This window comes from Pygoscelis adeliae, unplaced genomic scaffold, assembly GCF_000699105.1.
Source record: "Pygoscelis adeliae isolate BGI_AS28 unplaced genomic scaffold, ASM69910v1 Scaffold282, whole genome shotgun sequence".
NCBI lineage: Eukaryota > Metazoa > Chordata > Aves > Sphenisciformes > Spheniscidae > Pygoscelis > Pygoscelis adeliae.
In genome coordinates, this window is record NW_008824352.1 from 1,266,139 (window position 1) to 1,280,548 (window position 14,410).

Below are 14,410 nucleotides of genomic sequence, written 5' to 3' on the forward strand. Positions count from 1 at the left end.
CATGCAGCCTCTGGGAATGCAGGCGGCCTCTGGGGCTGGCCCCTCCACGGCCACTGTCAGGCTAAATCCAGGGAAGGCTCCAAAACTCTGCAGTGGCACCACAAAGCACTGCAAACCATGAAAGCAATCGTGCAAGCTCAGTTTAACACTGCTTTAGCTTACCAGGCTGTGGTAACACTGCCACTCACACTGACGTTTACTTTCCGCTTCTAATAAATTCCAGCCAAAAATGCAGCTGTTCAGACCAAGGGGAACCACAGCCTCCCTCCTCTTCAGAGGAGCTGTAATGAGTCAGCTACAAAAGCAGGAGTACTGCCTTTAGTTTACAAAGAGACAGGAAAATATCCCACTTACTGAATTCAAGGAGTTGCCTCCTTTTCCCACCTGTCATCTTCCCCTTGGAAAAGCCAAACAAGGGAGCCTTCCGCACTCCTTAGTAAGGGAACGGTTCCTCCAAGTGTTTTTCACTGATACTTTAAAAGTGTTCCCACACACTTTTCAAGCACACGGCCTAGGTCCGTGACCCTGAATCCATGGAGTTATGGCACTCAGGAGCTGGACCTCAGGTTACAAAAGCCTAACTAAGAGTCTAAGCATCACGCAGGAGCCTGACACGCTCCTGAGGCTGTTCTCCTGCTCCCACGGCTCTTCCCAAACCACGATGCTTGCAGCGGGGTATCACAGCCTCCCTGTGCCTACCTACCTGCCTGCCAGCCCGGGTGTTACAGCGGGAACAGCACCAACGCACAGACCCCTGCTCCCCGCGGCACCCGCTGGCGAGCCCTGCAACCAGAAAGATGCTGCACACCCACAAGTGCCCTGTTGGATGCTACAGCCACATTTAAATACATCGCTCTTACACCTCCTCCCTTTGTGAATACAGAGTTTGTGGAGGAAAAAAGAAGAATTAAGTAACATAGCTTCAACACTTCAATTTTTTCATAACAAATTTGAGGATGAACTGCTGTGCTTCCAGTTAATACACAGGCAAACCTATAGGTCATAAGTCTTGGCTTAGATTTAAGTTATTTGCAGAATACAAAAAAATTATTTTAAAAAGTGCTGGAAGATTTCTTTTTAATTCAATATGCTCACTTTATTATACTGTCTTATATCACTTAAGATGGAGCTTAACTTATCTCCAAGCAGCCTCAGTCAAAATTAATTTTTTGCCTAATTCCTTATTGGTAACATGCTTAGGAACTTTTAAGACAGCAATTGATTGTACTGCACATTTAAAATATGGTTCACTTCCCAATACAGCACCTTTAATAATCATTTAAGTTTTCAATTAAAGTAGGATGCCAACATTAAAAGAAAAAAGATAATCCTGAGAGACAATAACTGCTCCATGCACAGTAATTTTTTTTTTTTACTATTATTCTCAAGATACCTAATTGATTAATATAATTAGGTTAACCCAAAAAGCCACTGTTTCTAATCTTTTTTCAGTTTGGAATTTGCTGGGAGTTTCTGTTACATTGGATGGAATGGGTGAGTGGTGCACACCGGGGCACTTTCTCCCAACAGCATTACCTGGTCTGCTGACAGGGTGGTGACATCTCTCCGGCAACTCCATTTCACAGCTGCATAAACTGGAGCCAAAAGACAAAGTGAGACGCAGCAGGGCAGATCGCAAAGCAGTGGCAAAGTTTGCATGAGAAATAAAAACATGCCAACTTTCGTACAAGCCTGATCACCTGCAACACAACAGCGATGGTAGGGGAAAGCAGAGGAGGCAGAGGAACCCTCCTTCTGCCACGTCCCAGGTGCAATCAGCTCACACCATCGGCTTCAGAGAAACGTGGGAGATGGTAACATCCCACCATTCATTCCTGTTTCTAGATATGACCTAAGTTCTTCCACGCCCTGCCTTGGCTGTACAAGCTCTACCATCTAGAAGTAACAGTATCACGATAATTACACTGGTCTCCGTATCAGGTACCAACGCCCATGTTTGAGTCCTGGTTAAGAGGCTGGCCACACTGCCAAACAGCTGATATTTTAGCCAGAGGGGGAAAACACCAGATTGTAACCACATTTTAAGATTGTATTCTTCCGTGTCTACGAAGTGGGACTCTGTGCCTACACTGGAGTCTGAAGATACAAGCCACTAATGCCCATTAGCTCTCTAAGGAGGCTCTGAGCTGGGTGTTTAATGCAGAAGCATACAGACAGGATCAAAATAGTAGTGTGTTATTAACCAATTATCACGGTACTGAGTCTAAGATACAGACATTTTCTACTTCAGCTTCAACAAACAATACCTGGATAGTTTCTCTTACCTTTGAGCACATATGCTTATTCACAGGAGAGGGGCATGGCAAAACCAAGGCCCTTTTCTTCCAATTTCATCAGCCCTGCAAGCGAAGCTCTCCATGGGGAAGCCATTTTGAGTCCATGAGATTTCCCAATATGTATTTTTAACCTATCTAGCAGGGATAACATCCTTAGTAATCCATTTGACTCACGATTACTATTTCAAACACAGGCTCATACCCAGACGAAAAAAGCTCACTTTACATGGCAATATATACAGAACAATAACATTGCCAGATGGTATAATACTGAACAGAATTAATTTCACACATGATGTTTTCAAGGTGTTAAAATATGTCACAGCTTCTGCTAATAAAACATCTTCCTCTTCCCTCCTCCTTTTAAGAAAACGCTACATTCCCACCAGCCCGTATTTTACATTATATGTGTTTTCAATTCTGATAAGGGCAGCTGATTGCTTGCAAACCTAATTACAGTCAAATGAAAGTCTTTCAGAACCATCATTAGCAATTAGGACCCGCTGGATTTGCAGTGTATTATTTAGAGAGGTATAATTCAATAGCTTATTGAAAAATTGCAGGTGAAACTGGTGATTATAAGGGGGGGAAACGCCTGTGACACGTCACCGCAGGCAAATCTTCAGTAAAGTGGCAGCTTCTACGAGCGGCTGATCAATGAATGCAGGTGTTTGCTTCAGCATGCCACGGAGCACAGCTCCTCGCCTCGCTTGGAAAAACGTTAGCTGCATCCTGTCATCGCGCTTGGTTTTGTGAATGGCTCTGGATTTCACGTTATGTGCCTGTATTTGTGTGTGTTTTCAAGGAATCCAAAGGGCCTATTCAGGAACTTCATTAAACCTGGCGGGGATGTGCAGTGCAGAACAGGCACACGAAGCAACACATCATTTTTCAGTCCTTTCTATAGAGAACAACAATCTTTTCTGTGCCCATTGAGCTCAATTATATATTATCAGGGCCCAGAAGTTGTTTGGATGCTTTCGAGCAGCTGGGTGCCTTCACAGATGATGCACTGGATATGGTGACTATGGGTTAAGTGCAGCTGGAGATTTCTGTGGCCTCTGATCAGAAGCAAACAGCAGTTGAGAATCACAAAACGCTTGTAATTCAAGCACTGTTTGTCACCAGTGGCAATTTCTTAGAGGGAAACGAGGGGCAACTGAATAGCAGCCCAGCTTTTAGACACGCATTCTCTCACACATACAGAAATCCACATACCGTGCGTGTGTGCAAAATAAAGCACGGTTCCCTTTTCAAGGATGAAATTACCAACTGGCCAGCATAAAGCACTCAATGCTTTAAAAGCATGATAGTAGACTAGATAATGCTGAGCTGGACATCAGCAGACACAGACGATGTTAGTTCACAACGGGCCCCCTCTTTGGGCACATCCCTCCATATGCACACCCTTGTGTAACATTTACCTCTCCGAAAAACCACGCTGCCCAGCCTGGACCTGCGCACAGCCCCACCACTTCACCCCTTCCTCACAGACATGCTCCTCCTTTTCCATCCTACAGAGGCTTCTCCAAGCCCAGATCTGCCTATCTCCCTTTACCACACAAGCATCTTCTTCCACAGTATTATTACATCCACTCGTGCTGTGATGTAACCTCAAAGCACAGTTACCTGTATATGGCCCTTTCTATACTTTCAGTGCTGTAATCTGATTTTTTCATCATTTCATAGATTATTTTTCAAATTAAATGGTGTTAATAAGGTGTGGATTGACAAATAAATCCAAATAAACAATGCCCTTGAACGACACGATACCAACACAGAGCAGACAACGTGCCATTAAACCAGTGCCCCCTGCAAAGTCCTGTTGCTTGCAACATTTGCCTGGGGTGACTTCAACCTTTTGGCAACACTTGCACATAATCAAACCATGCTGTGTAGGTTGCAACACAAACAGCAAACCTAGTCATTTCAAAGTGGTTGTGCTACTATTTTGAAATAAAGGAAAAAAAAACGGCAAACAAGCCCTCTCTTTTTACAAACAGAATGGAAGGAAACATTATCTCAGTTTCCATCAATGCATGGCAGTATCACTGCTGACCCGATGCCTAGCTGGTACTACTCCTAAGGCGTGCAAGTTTGTCCCACGCTCTACAAGTCAATAGCAATGTTTCCTTTAACTTCAGTCATACGGAGTCAGACCTCCAACAGTGCAAAACTACCCCAAACGCAGCCGGCACGGCTTGCAAACCCCTTCTATTGTCCTGCCTGAGCTATTTTCATGGCCCAGATTCCTTGCTGATCTTGAGCAGTTTTACAGTCACTGAAATCCACTGGCTGCCAGTAAAGTAATCCCAAATCCCAGCAGCTATGTAAAAGGAGATTCAAGCCTTTATCACTCATTATGGGTGTATGCATGTTGTATGCAGTATTTCCAAGGTGTCTGACCTCACACTGCACAAATATATACACGTTTTTCCCCCTGCTGCTGCACAGAGCTACAAGTTGGGAGTCAAAGAAATTAAACAGTTCTCCATGGTTGCCTATAATACTTGTAGCCGCTATTGCACTCCCAAAGCCCACCCACAATTTCATTTTCAATTAACAGCTCTTAGAAAAGCAGTAATGAAAGCAGTTGCTAAAGAGCACTCAGATGTCATTGAGAGACTGCAAACCCAAACTGTAAATAGCACATTGTAAATCGCTTGTCACCACAGTCAGCTCTCACTGGAATCACACTGCCGGTGACAATCAAACCCATCTGCTCAGCTCCCCAACCAATGTCACCACAAGCCATTCAGCTAACACCCACCTCCCGCTCCGCTCTCATTACCTGTCATGTACAGGCTTTTCTAAGAGCGTGCAAAAGCCATTCCTGACTGTAAGCATGATTAAATGCAGATCACACAACGGTTATTTCACCCTCCGCACCAGAGGTTTGCCGCGCTGAAGCACACAAGCACCTCTGCACCAGACAAATGTGCTATAACTAAATCTGCAACACAATTAACGACGTGATGTTCGCAAGCGACTGTGACAGGGGACAACAGTAGCCATCCAGACCAGCCATCAAAAGCCTTAACAGTCTCAAATTCAAGATGTATAGATTCAGGGCAAGACTGCCAAGGGGATTGTGGACTTAATTCTGAGAAGGAAAAGCTTCAATACTTCCCTCCCTCCCCTTTAATTGATTCATGTAATGAACTACGAGGTGAAAGCTAATAGTTTGTAATGCTCGTTGTTGATGACTGCCAGAGTCAGCGGTGTATCTTTTTTTTGCTGTTCTTCCCATTTTTCCTTTATCTCATTAAAAATTACCTCCTAATTCACCTCTCCATCACAAGTTTTCTACCCTTTATTCATCATCTGCCCCTTATTTATTACCAGTTTGTCTCCTTCCTTGCACTCACACGATATCTGGGATTGGGATGTAATATTCTGCAAGCGTCTTTGGAATCAGCCGGTTAAGGTAGAGCCCAGCAGCAGTTGGCTCTCGTATGTACGTAAGCCAGTTAAGATACGACTTGTGCAGCATACAGATTGCTGTTTTAAAAGCATATGCCAAAGATGATCTTTTTCTGCAAGAAGGGGTATGAATCTCCCAGCAGATAAAGAAAACAATGAAGGAAATGGTAGAGGTAGCAGAAGTCAGTGTCTTCTGCTCTTTCCAAAACACACACCCACTGAATAAAGAGAAATGATCCTTCCCTCTCACTATCAAAATACTCTCAACGCTCCTTCTGCAATGAAAACTCATTGTTTCCTAGTATGCCCCATTCTGCTCGAGCCTTGAGGAATAAAAACTCATTAAAAACTATTTTAAAATTGTTGCCACCCTTTTAACTAGTTTAAAAATGTTCGCTTTAAGATTTCCAAATGATTTTTACAGAAAACACATAAAAACACGCCATCACCAATTAACGTAAAGGAAATTAAATTTGAAACGCTGGAGAAATATTCTGATGAGTCTTACGTTTGCTTAATGCCAACTAAAGTTTCCTTGAGGCATTTAATAAGTACATTTATAAAAGCCCACAAAGCAGAGTTCAAAAGTCTTCTCGCTAGTAAAGTATGAGCCTTAATTAACCTACAGTTTCACATTTGCTGGATTTCAATAAACCTGTAGGCATTTCAGCATAGCTGGATAAATACCTGCATGAATCCTGCAAGGGTTTTCTCTGAAAACTAATTAGCAGTCCTTCCAATAGCTGACTTCAACTAAATCTGTTTGACGAGGGAGCTTCATACCATAAATCCTGCATGTGAGAGTTACTTCCAGCAGACAACAGATTTCACAGAAAGGCGTATCAGACAGGACTGTTAACTAGTGGTAAAACAACGAACAAGATCTCCAGGTATAAAACATTTCCCAACAGGGACAGACTGCAGCCAAGGTCTTATGCCAGCACAGGAATGCAAGTGACAGCATCGAGATTGCATCCTGCCATCCAATTATAATCTTCACATGTGACAATTCAGGATTCCTCCAGGGACAAGAGGGGCAAGATACATTGTTTACTTATAAAATATATAGCCCTAATAATAGCAAGGACACCATATGTATTTCCAGAAGCATACTGAACTTTAATTGGCTTTGGACCCTCCTACTTTGTCAAGCACAAAACACAGTGGGCCCCAGTTCTTGGCTTGCTGTCATCTGAGAAGGTTGACAAGAAACTTTACTTCCCATGGGGAGCCCAGGAATTCAGTGGGATGGAGCTGGGTGGGGAAGCAAACCCAAGGTGTGCAGCCAAGAGTCACTCCAGGAGGGAAAGTGTTACATGATCAGGGAAAACCATCCTCAGAACTTATCATTCTCCTTCTTTTTTCGAGGTCTTCACCATTTGTCTTGAAAGAAGACAGAAAATGCTTACCAGAAATACTATATATAAAGGTTGTGGGCATGTCTTTTCAAATAAGCTTTATAGTCTCTTCTATGACATCTTTTTTCCACGTCTAAGTGTCAAAGCCACTTGGATTTGTCAGCACCTAAACTGTTCATGAGACTAAAATGTTCTTATCTAAGGAGCTATACCCCTACCAAATGTATTAAATTTATATTGAGCAAGACACTTTATTTTCTCTCAGCCTTATCCCTCAGGAATTAAGCAGAGTACTCAGATTTATCAGCTAAAAGGAAAACCATTTTCCATGACATTTGTCAACTCAATACCTTCCAAGCCAGTGTATATTTATTCTTAAAAACATAACCTCACAAATAACCTCCCTCAGCAGCGAGGCCGATTCCTTCATTGCTTAAGTACCGGGCAGGAAGGTTTCACCTGACAGCAGGCTATGCCAGGGGAATCAAATAGTGCAAAAAGTCAGCTTTTACGAAGGCCAGTTCCTACTGCACAAAGCACATACATTTACCATTTGACATACCAAAAAGGAACAGAATGAAGACCATGTAGGTGAACACAGAAAAAAGTCGAGGAAACACAGCAACCTTCAGTATCTACTTATTACATTACCATTGCATCAACTATCCTGAAGAGTTTCCCACCTCCCTTTGAAATACAAAGCAAAATTAAATTAAAAGAAATACCTTTAACGGGTGTGGTAGCGTAGAACAGGCATTTTTCAAATCGTTTGCTTTGCTGAAGCGCTGTATAATCTCTTATTTTATTTCTATATACAGTGTAGGCTTAAAAATAATCACAAAAACATATTTTTTACCAGCTTCTGTAACTCTGAATATCAAAACCGAATACAAGTCAACGTACTTGTCATCCTCAATGCTCCTTCCACTTCCTCCCTGAGCTGACAAAATAAGGAGCAGTGAATTCTCACTATTTTCTAAAAGTTTCTCTGCAAAGCAATGTTTCGTTTGCACCAAACAAGGATGAAGACTCATTCAATGAATATCAACCATCTCCATTAGACGTATAAATTTTCGTTGAAGAGTCATTAATATCACTCAAATTTAGGTCAAAGCTGACCTCTTTACTGTTACTTTAGACTTCAGTTTCGCAGACGATGAGCCAAATGACCATACAGGCGCATGCTATACTTAAAATGCCCAGCTCTAATTTAGTCTTTTACATATAACAAACACACAAGGGATATTTATTCAAAAAAAGCAAAACATGGCTCTTTTTTCTGCATCCTGCTCACCAGAGAAATCACACTTGTCACGCCTTCTTCTTTTTTAAAAACAAGAAACACAACACTGTACAGTCCTGAATAAGACTCCAAGATTTCCAGCCTCAAGCTTTGCAACCCTGGATGCTACCTGCTCGCTTTTGTCACATGTGCGCCACAGCACCAGTGTTGGGAAAGCAGGCAGTTCTTGCTTAGGGATAGGTGATTAGTCACCCAAGAGAGCACACACCAGTACCACTGACATCCTACAAATGAGCTCCTCGCACCGTTATCAGTCTTAGAGCTTTGTCTTGATTAACAGCTGCCCCTCTCGCAATTACCTCACCTTGCCCTTAATGTTCAAGGGGGGTCTTAGGCTTCTGTGTACAAAGTCTAAAGACAAGAAGGCTTATTTATAGCACCAACTTGGCCTAACAATGTAATAGAGAGACCACATTTGTTTGCCCTGACAGTCTCACAGCCAGCCTATGGAAAGCTTTTCCAACCTTTGCACCTTTATTAATCAACTCGGCTCTAGCATCAATACACTGCTTGCTTTTTCCCACTCAGTTAATCTCTTCTGGTACCAGGACATGGTACCAAGCGGTACCCGAGAGCCCAAGAATAAAACAACTACGAAGGGGTTAAAGTAGGTGATCCCACAAAATGAGAAATCCGCTTCCACATACCATGTGCCAACAGCCAAAGCCCTCCCTCCCCGCAACAGATAACTTGTCTCCCACCTGTCTGAGGCCCTTCGGTATTTTCTTCCTTTTCCCAAGGTGCTGACAAAGATTACGATCATTTTCTCGGTCGGAGCTGTACTGGTGGTGGTGAAGTCTGTTCTTTTTCGGAAGATACGACAGCCCATTGGTAAGTGCTTCCCGTTTCTTCTTGGCTAGAGGATTCTGTCGCTTCTCCACACGTTCCTGAGGTTTCAGAGCTACGTCCTTCTGCAGAGGGAGGGAGTGGGGGACGGAAGAGAAGAAAAACACAGTGGTTAAGATACGGCTCTGATTTGGTCGACCTCTTTAAGCAGCAATTCTAGGTGACGAGCAAAGCATTCCTGAGGCAATGCTACAGTCACCAGAAAAGAAGAAAGCAGTCTTCACTGGTGTCCACTTAATCAAAAGATAGGCAAATGCAAAATAAAATCTGTCAGATGAAGTGAGTGCACAGAAGCAGACACATACTCCCTTAGATTTCATACCATCAACCTCATAATTCTCAAACACATCTCATGTATGAAGTAAGCATGCATTTAGAGGACAGCATATGTTTATAATGTTTAAATTAACAATCGTCTTCAATTTAAACAAGGCTTGGCTTTTCACATTTATTTTTATTATTTCTTGTATTTGACAGGATAAGGCAAGAGCTGACCTAAATCCAATTAAAGCCAATGAATCTCAATTGACTTCAGTGGACATTTCCCTCAAGCCTGACCTAAGCAGAAGATTTCCAAATCTCAGGGGGATGGGGAAAGCGCGCGCGTGCACACACACACACACACAAAAGGCTTGTATTTGAAAACTTGTTACTGACCCTTCTTTAAACCCCAGAATCAATATCTGTCTATAAAAAACACTCAAGTCTTGTAACATAAACATGTGTTTTGTCGCTTAGCCTACAGCTACTGTATTTTCTTACTGATACCCTGCAACACACACAATTCATATTTTTGTTTCAAATAAATGTTACATAAAAAAACCCTTCTCCAATAACACGAAATTAAAGGCAGAGGACGAGGAGGCTGGAGGGTCATTGGGAGAGAAGAATTAGACGCTATTGGAAAAGTGAAAATTACAATGCATATTGTGCAGCTAATAAAAACAATTTGCTAATTCACATCTACTCCAAGAACTCCATATGTAAGAGTACAGTATTTCCATATAAGGGGCATATTACTTAAATAGTGTAATACTTTAAGCATACTCTACTAACATGCTTGGCTGCTTTGACCAAAAGCTCTCTGTGCCCTACCATCAAGTACTATATGATCTTGTAAGCCTTCATGCTTCTGTTTATTGTCACTTAACATTATAACCGATAGCAGGAAAGAAATTGGGCTGTTGGTTGCTGTGCCACAAAAAGATTCAGGTTCAGGAGACTATAATTCAAATTATGCCACCTTTTAATGCAAAAAACCCATGCCTAAAGGCAAAAATCAGTTTGGCTTTAATTAAAGAATGCTCCCTAAATGACTATCTAAAACACAAGAGCTTCACAAAATTTGTAACTAAAACCAATGAGAACATTAATTAAACTGAAGACAGTCAATGTTCAAATTTGATATTTGGTAAAAAGAATAATTTACAACCATTAAAAAAAGGGAGTACAGAACAGAAGCTGTAAGACACTTCTACCTTTTCTTCACCTAAGACACCACGGGAAATATCCTAAGCTTTTCTTCACAGTGTTACTCGTATGAGAAAAGTTAGGAGCTTTACCCAAGCTCATGAAAAAAATCTTTAGCATCCTTAGCTATAAAGCAGGATCAGTATTTTAAGAACGTCATGCCTCTTCTGTGGTTCCTCCAGCTATTAAAAAAAAGAGTCAGTAGTAACACCGATCGTTGTAACATGCTTTGAGATCTACTTGTGAAAAGCACTGTACAGAAGCTGAGCGATCCTACACAGCAAGCCCAAGGGAAAATAAAGCAAGAAGAATCACTTTTCTGAGCACACCTTCTGTCTCCTTTCCCAGGAAGGTTTTAGATTTAGTTATATGCCACAAATGCACGAAGGCAAATTCTCAGGTGTCATATATTACGGTTATTTCACCAATTTCACCAATTCTCATCATCAATAGCTTCATAAAATAGCAACTACAGCAACTACAAATACGCGCTGCCTCTAAAGATAACAAATGCAGAGCACCTCGCACAGCGATTCCCACACTCAGCCCTATTCGGCTACACTTCGTGAAACAAACTGGAAAACTGAGTAACACTGCAATTCCCACAGAGCAACTTCAACACAGCAGAAAAGCACCAGAATTACAACTTGTTCAATGCAGTCCATTGAGACAATGAGATATTTTATCATAGAACAGATTTGTGCCTTAAGATAACTATCATTGTGCTGCTAATGATAAACATAAATCTTTATTTTTTCAGATCAGTACCAAAAAAGCCAGTGCTTTATGAATAGCACATCATACCAGCACAGGACTTCTGTTAAAACACAGCGCTCATGTTTGTAGATATAAGTGCTATTAAAAGGATTCAATTTAAAAAAAAAAAAAAAAAACCTCTAAAGACTGAAAAAGTTTTTTGGGGTTTTTTTTTTTTTTTTTTTTTTCCAGCTAGGGATCTAAATGAAGCAGTGGCAGGCTTCCAGAAACTTATAAAATGTCTAATGGGGCTAGCACTGCCATCAAGAAATTACTAGCTCCCATTAGCTTTAAAGAGGGTGTAAGATGGGTCAAATTTTGCAGATCACTATGGGCATATCTGGGATAACCTCCTCCGTAAGAAACCCATGTTCTAGCCAATTGCATAAAGTTTCATGAATTGTCAAGATACACCTAAAGCAAAGTTTAGTTCATGTCAGAATTGGGATGAAAGAATCTGTGTGTATACCTACAGTAAAGATGAGTGACATCTTTGGCTTCACAAAGCCTTCTACAAACTCTATGAAAACGTATCTTCCAAGATAGAAGGAACAACTTGCAGAAATCTCCAAAAATAAGGTGCCTCTTCTGCTCACGGCCAAAGAGAGGAAAGGGAGCTCCATGTGTACATAGCTTGCAATTCTGAAAATTGTGAAAGCGGGCCTTGAATCCAGTTTGGTGGGTGGGCTCGCTATGAAATTTAGGCATAAAGACTGGGGTTTAGACAACCATGTTCCTCCAGAGCAGCCGTCTGCCTTTCACCAGCTGACATCGCTGCAGAGAAAATTACAGAGTGCTGTGGGTCAAAACCATGTATTACTGAATTGTATGGTAGAACCTCTCATTGCTTTCAACCAATATACGATTTGGCCTTAAAATACATATGTATATAGAAACATATATTGAATTCTTCATCTGCAGACTGGACTGCAACAGGACACGTTAAAATAATAAAAGCTTAGACACAGGTGGATAGTATGCATTAAAACTAGCTTGAACAGAGATCACCCGGGGTGTTGATCCTCACGTTTGAGGGTGCAAACTGCCCGGGATTGTTTCGGACACACCATCAGTACGGCAGCACACACGAGGCTGTGGAGGACACACGTGGATTCTGCCCTCTTGGAAGCCGTTGGGTTTGGCGGAGACAGCGCTTGGCTGGGAACCATGGCCCTGCATAAATCACTTACCCACTTTCTGCCCTTTCTCCCTCATCCAATTTTTATCTTTCTGTTGTTTAGATAGCACAATAGCTGTACCATGCCACGTGCTAGTACATTAGCCAGCACAATCTTAATTACAGACTTCAGGCATCATCATGATTAGAGTAATAAGCTGTAATTACTCTAAGGTGACAGGACTGCACAGACCTTATCTACATAGATAAGGAGATGTAGTAATATTTCATGTCGAGACGTATTTTTCAGCAGCTACCCATGGAGTCGATTCAAACTAAGTAGCAGACCCTGTGAACAACACATTCAGACTTTAATGGAGGTTTTTCTCCTCTCCTGCCAGCATACAAGCCCACACATTATTAAATAAATCCTACAAACATATTAGGCATGGTTTAAAACCATCTTATTCAGAGATATCTTTCATCAGTAAAGAGCCTTAAGTGTATCAGGAAGGTGACTTAAATGTATAAATATGTAATTACATGCAATTCAATACAGAAGTGCATTAATATTTATGAGTGTACCGTATAATCTAAAAAAATTTCCATTTGTTTTATTTCTATTGGGCACATTAATCAACCTGATACCACTGTACGTGCCATAGCGGAGAAGAGCCGCCCATGCTGAACAGACTCCTGCCGCGACGTCAGGGAGCAGGAGGGCTGCTGAAGCCTGATGGGGTGGCACTGCAATCATCTCAGCTCCAATTAATATTAACAATTTCAATCCAAGCCCTGCATTTGGTGAGGGGAGGAGAAGCAGCCTCCGTGGGTACCTCAGATAATTTCTCAAGGTAGGAGGCTTGAAGGACACACTGCATTCTCATCAAGTGTTAAGCTTTCAGGGAGCTATGCCTGATTTATTTCAGGAGAGTCCATCTTCTTGCTATGTAAATGACAGCTCATTAATTATAGATCAGATCCTCAGTGGCGGCCGAGCAGTGCTTCACACTGCTTTGCGGGGTACACGCTTCACCCCCATGAATCTCACCCGAGAGCCAGTCCATCGCTGCTGCCCTTTCCTCCTGCCCTTGCCCTCCAGCCACCTTCCCTCTGATGATGACTTAAAAACTACACGTAAACAACAGGAACTCTGTTCCACCCCTTATTAAAGGATTTTTCTATGGGAACACTTGATGAAAAGCAATGCTGTAAATGCACTGTGTAGCAAATGCACTGCAGGCACTTATCTGGATGAAAATTTCAGGCGCTGCTCAGGGATTTCCAGCCTTGATCTTTACAAATCATCCTTGTGGATTATCGTTGTGATTCTGGTGTTCCAAGAACTTACTTTCTGAATTTGCACTGAACATGACCCCAGTAAAGTGCAACTTTTAAAAACTGATTATTAAAAACAAAAGTAGATTACAGTGCAGGGCTAGTAAAACCAAATAATAACTGCATCAGTCTACAACTATATTACAATTATTTGCTCCTCAGGTTCTTGCTAAAGTCCACAACAGCTTTCTATCAGAGCCCAACAATTTATCCTTCGTTCCAACAATAAAATTAATATAAAGAAATAAGACACTTTTAAAAAACCCAAAATTATTAAACAGTCATGAAATGTCAGTGTAATACTCCACTTAAAACACAAATAGTTAGAAAAGCAAGCTTGAATCTACCAGTTTGCCCCTGTCCACTATTCAGACATCCAAGCATCCTTGTCAAGTAGAATTGTAAGAAAAGTACTTCTGGAGCCCTTCATCTATATTCAAGGTACAAGCAATTCACACTTGATCAGGAACACTAGTGCAGAAGGAAGAAGCCAATTAAGGGC

At 41.7% G+C, this 14,410-nt stretch overlaps 1 protein-coding gene across 1 annotated transcript in view; it reads right to left on the reverse strand.

Annotated features, from left to right (window-relative positions):
• LOC103912894 (autism susceptibility gene 2 protein-like) overlaps positions 1-14,410 on the reverse strand; it is a 175,226-nt gene that overhangs the window by 145,684 nt on the left and 15,132 nt on the right. Inside the window, exon 2 of the mRNA XM_009319303.1 lies at positions 9,083-9,292. Within this exon, the coding sequence (XP_009317578.1) occupies positions 9,083-9,292 (210 nt within the window). The remainder of the gene's footprint in view (positions 1-9,082; positions 9,293-14,410) is intronic.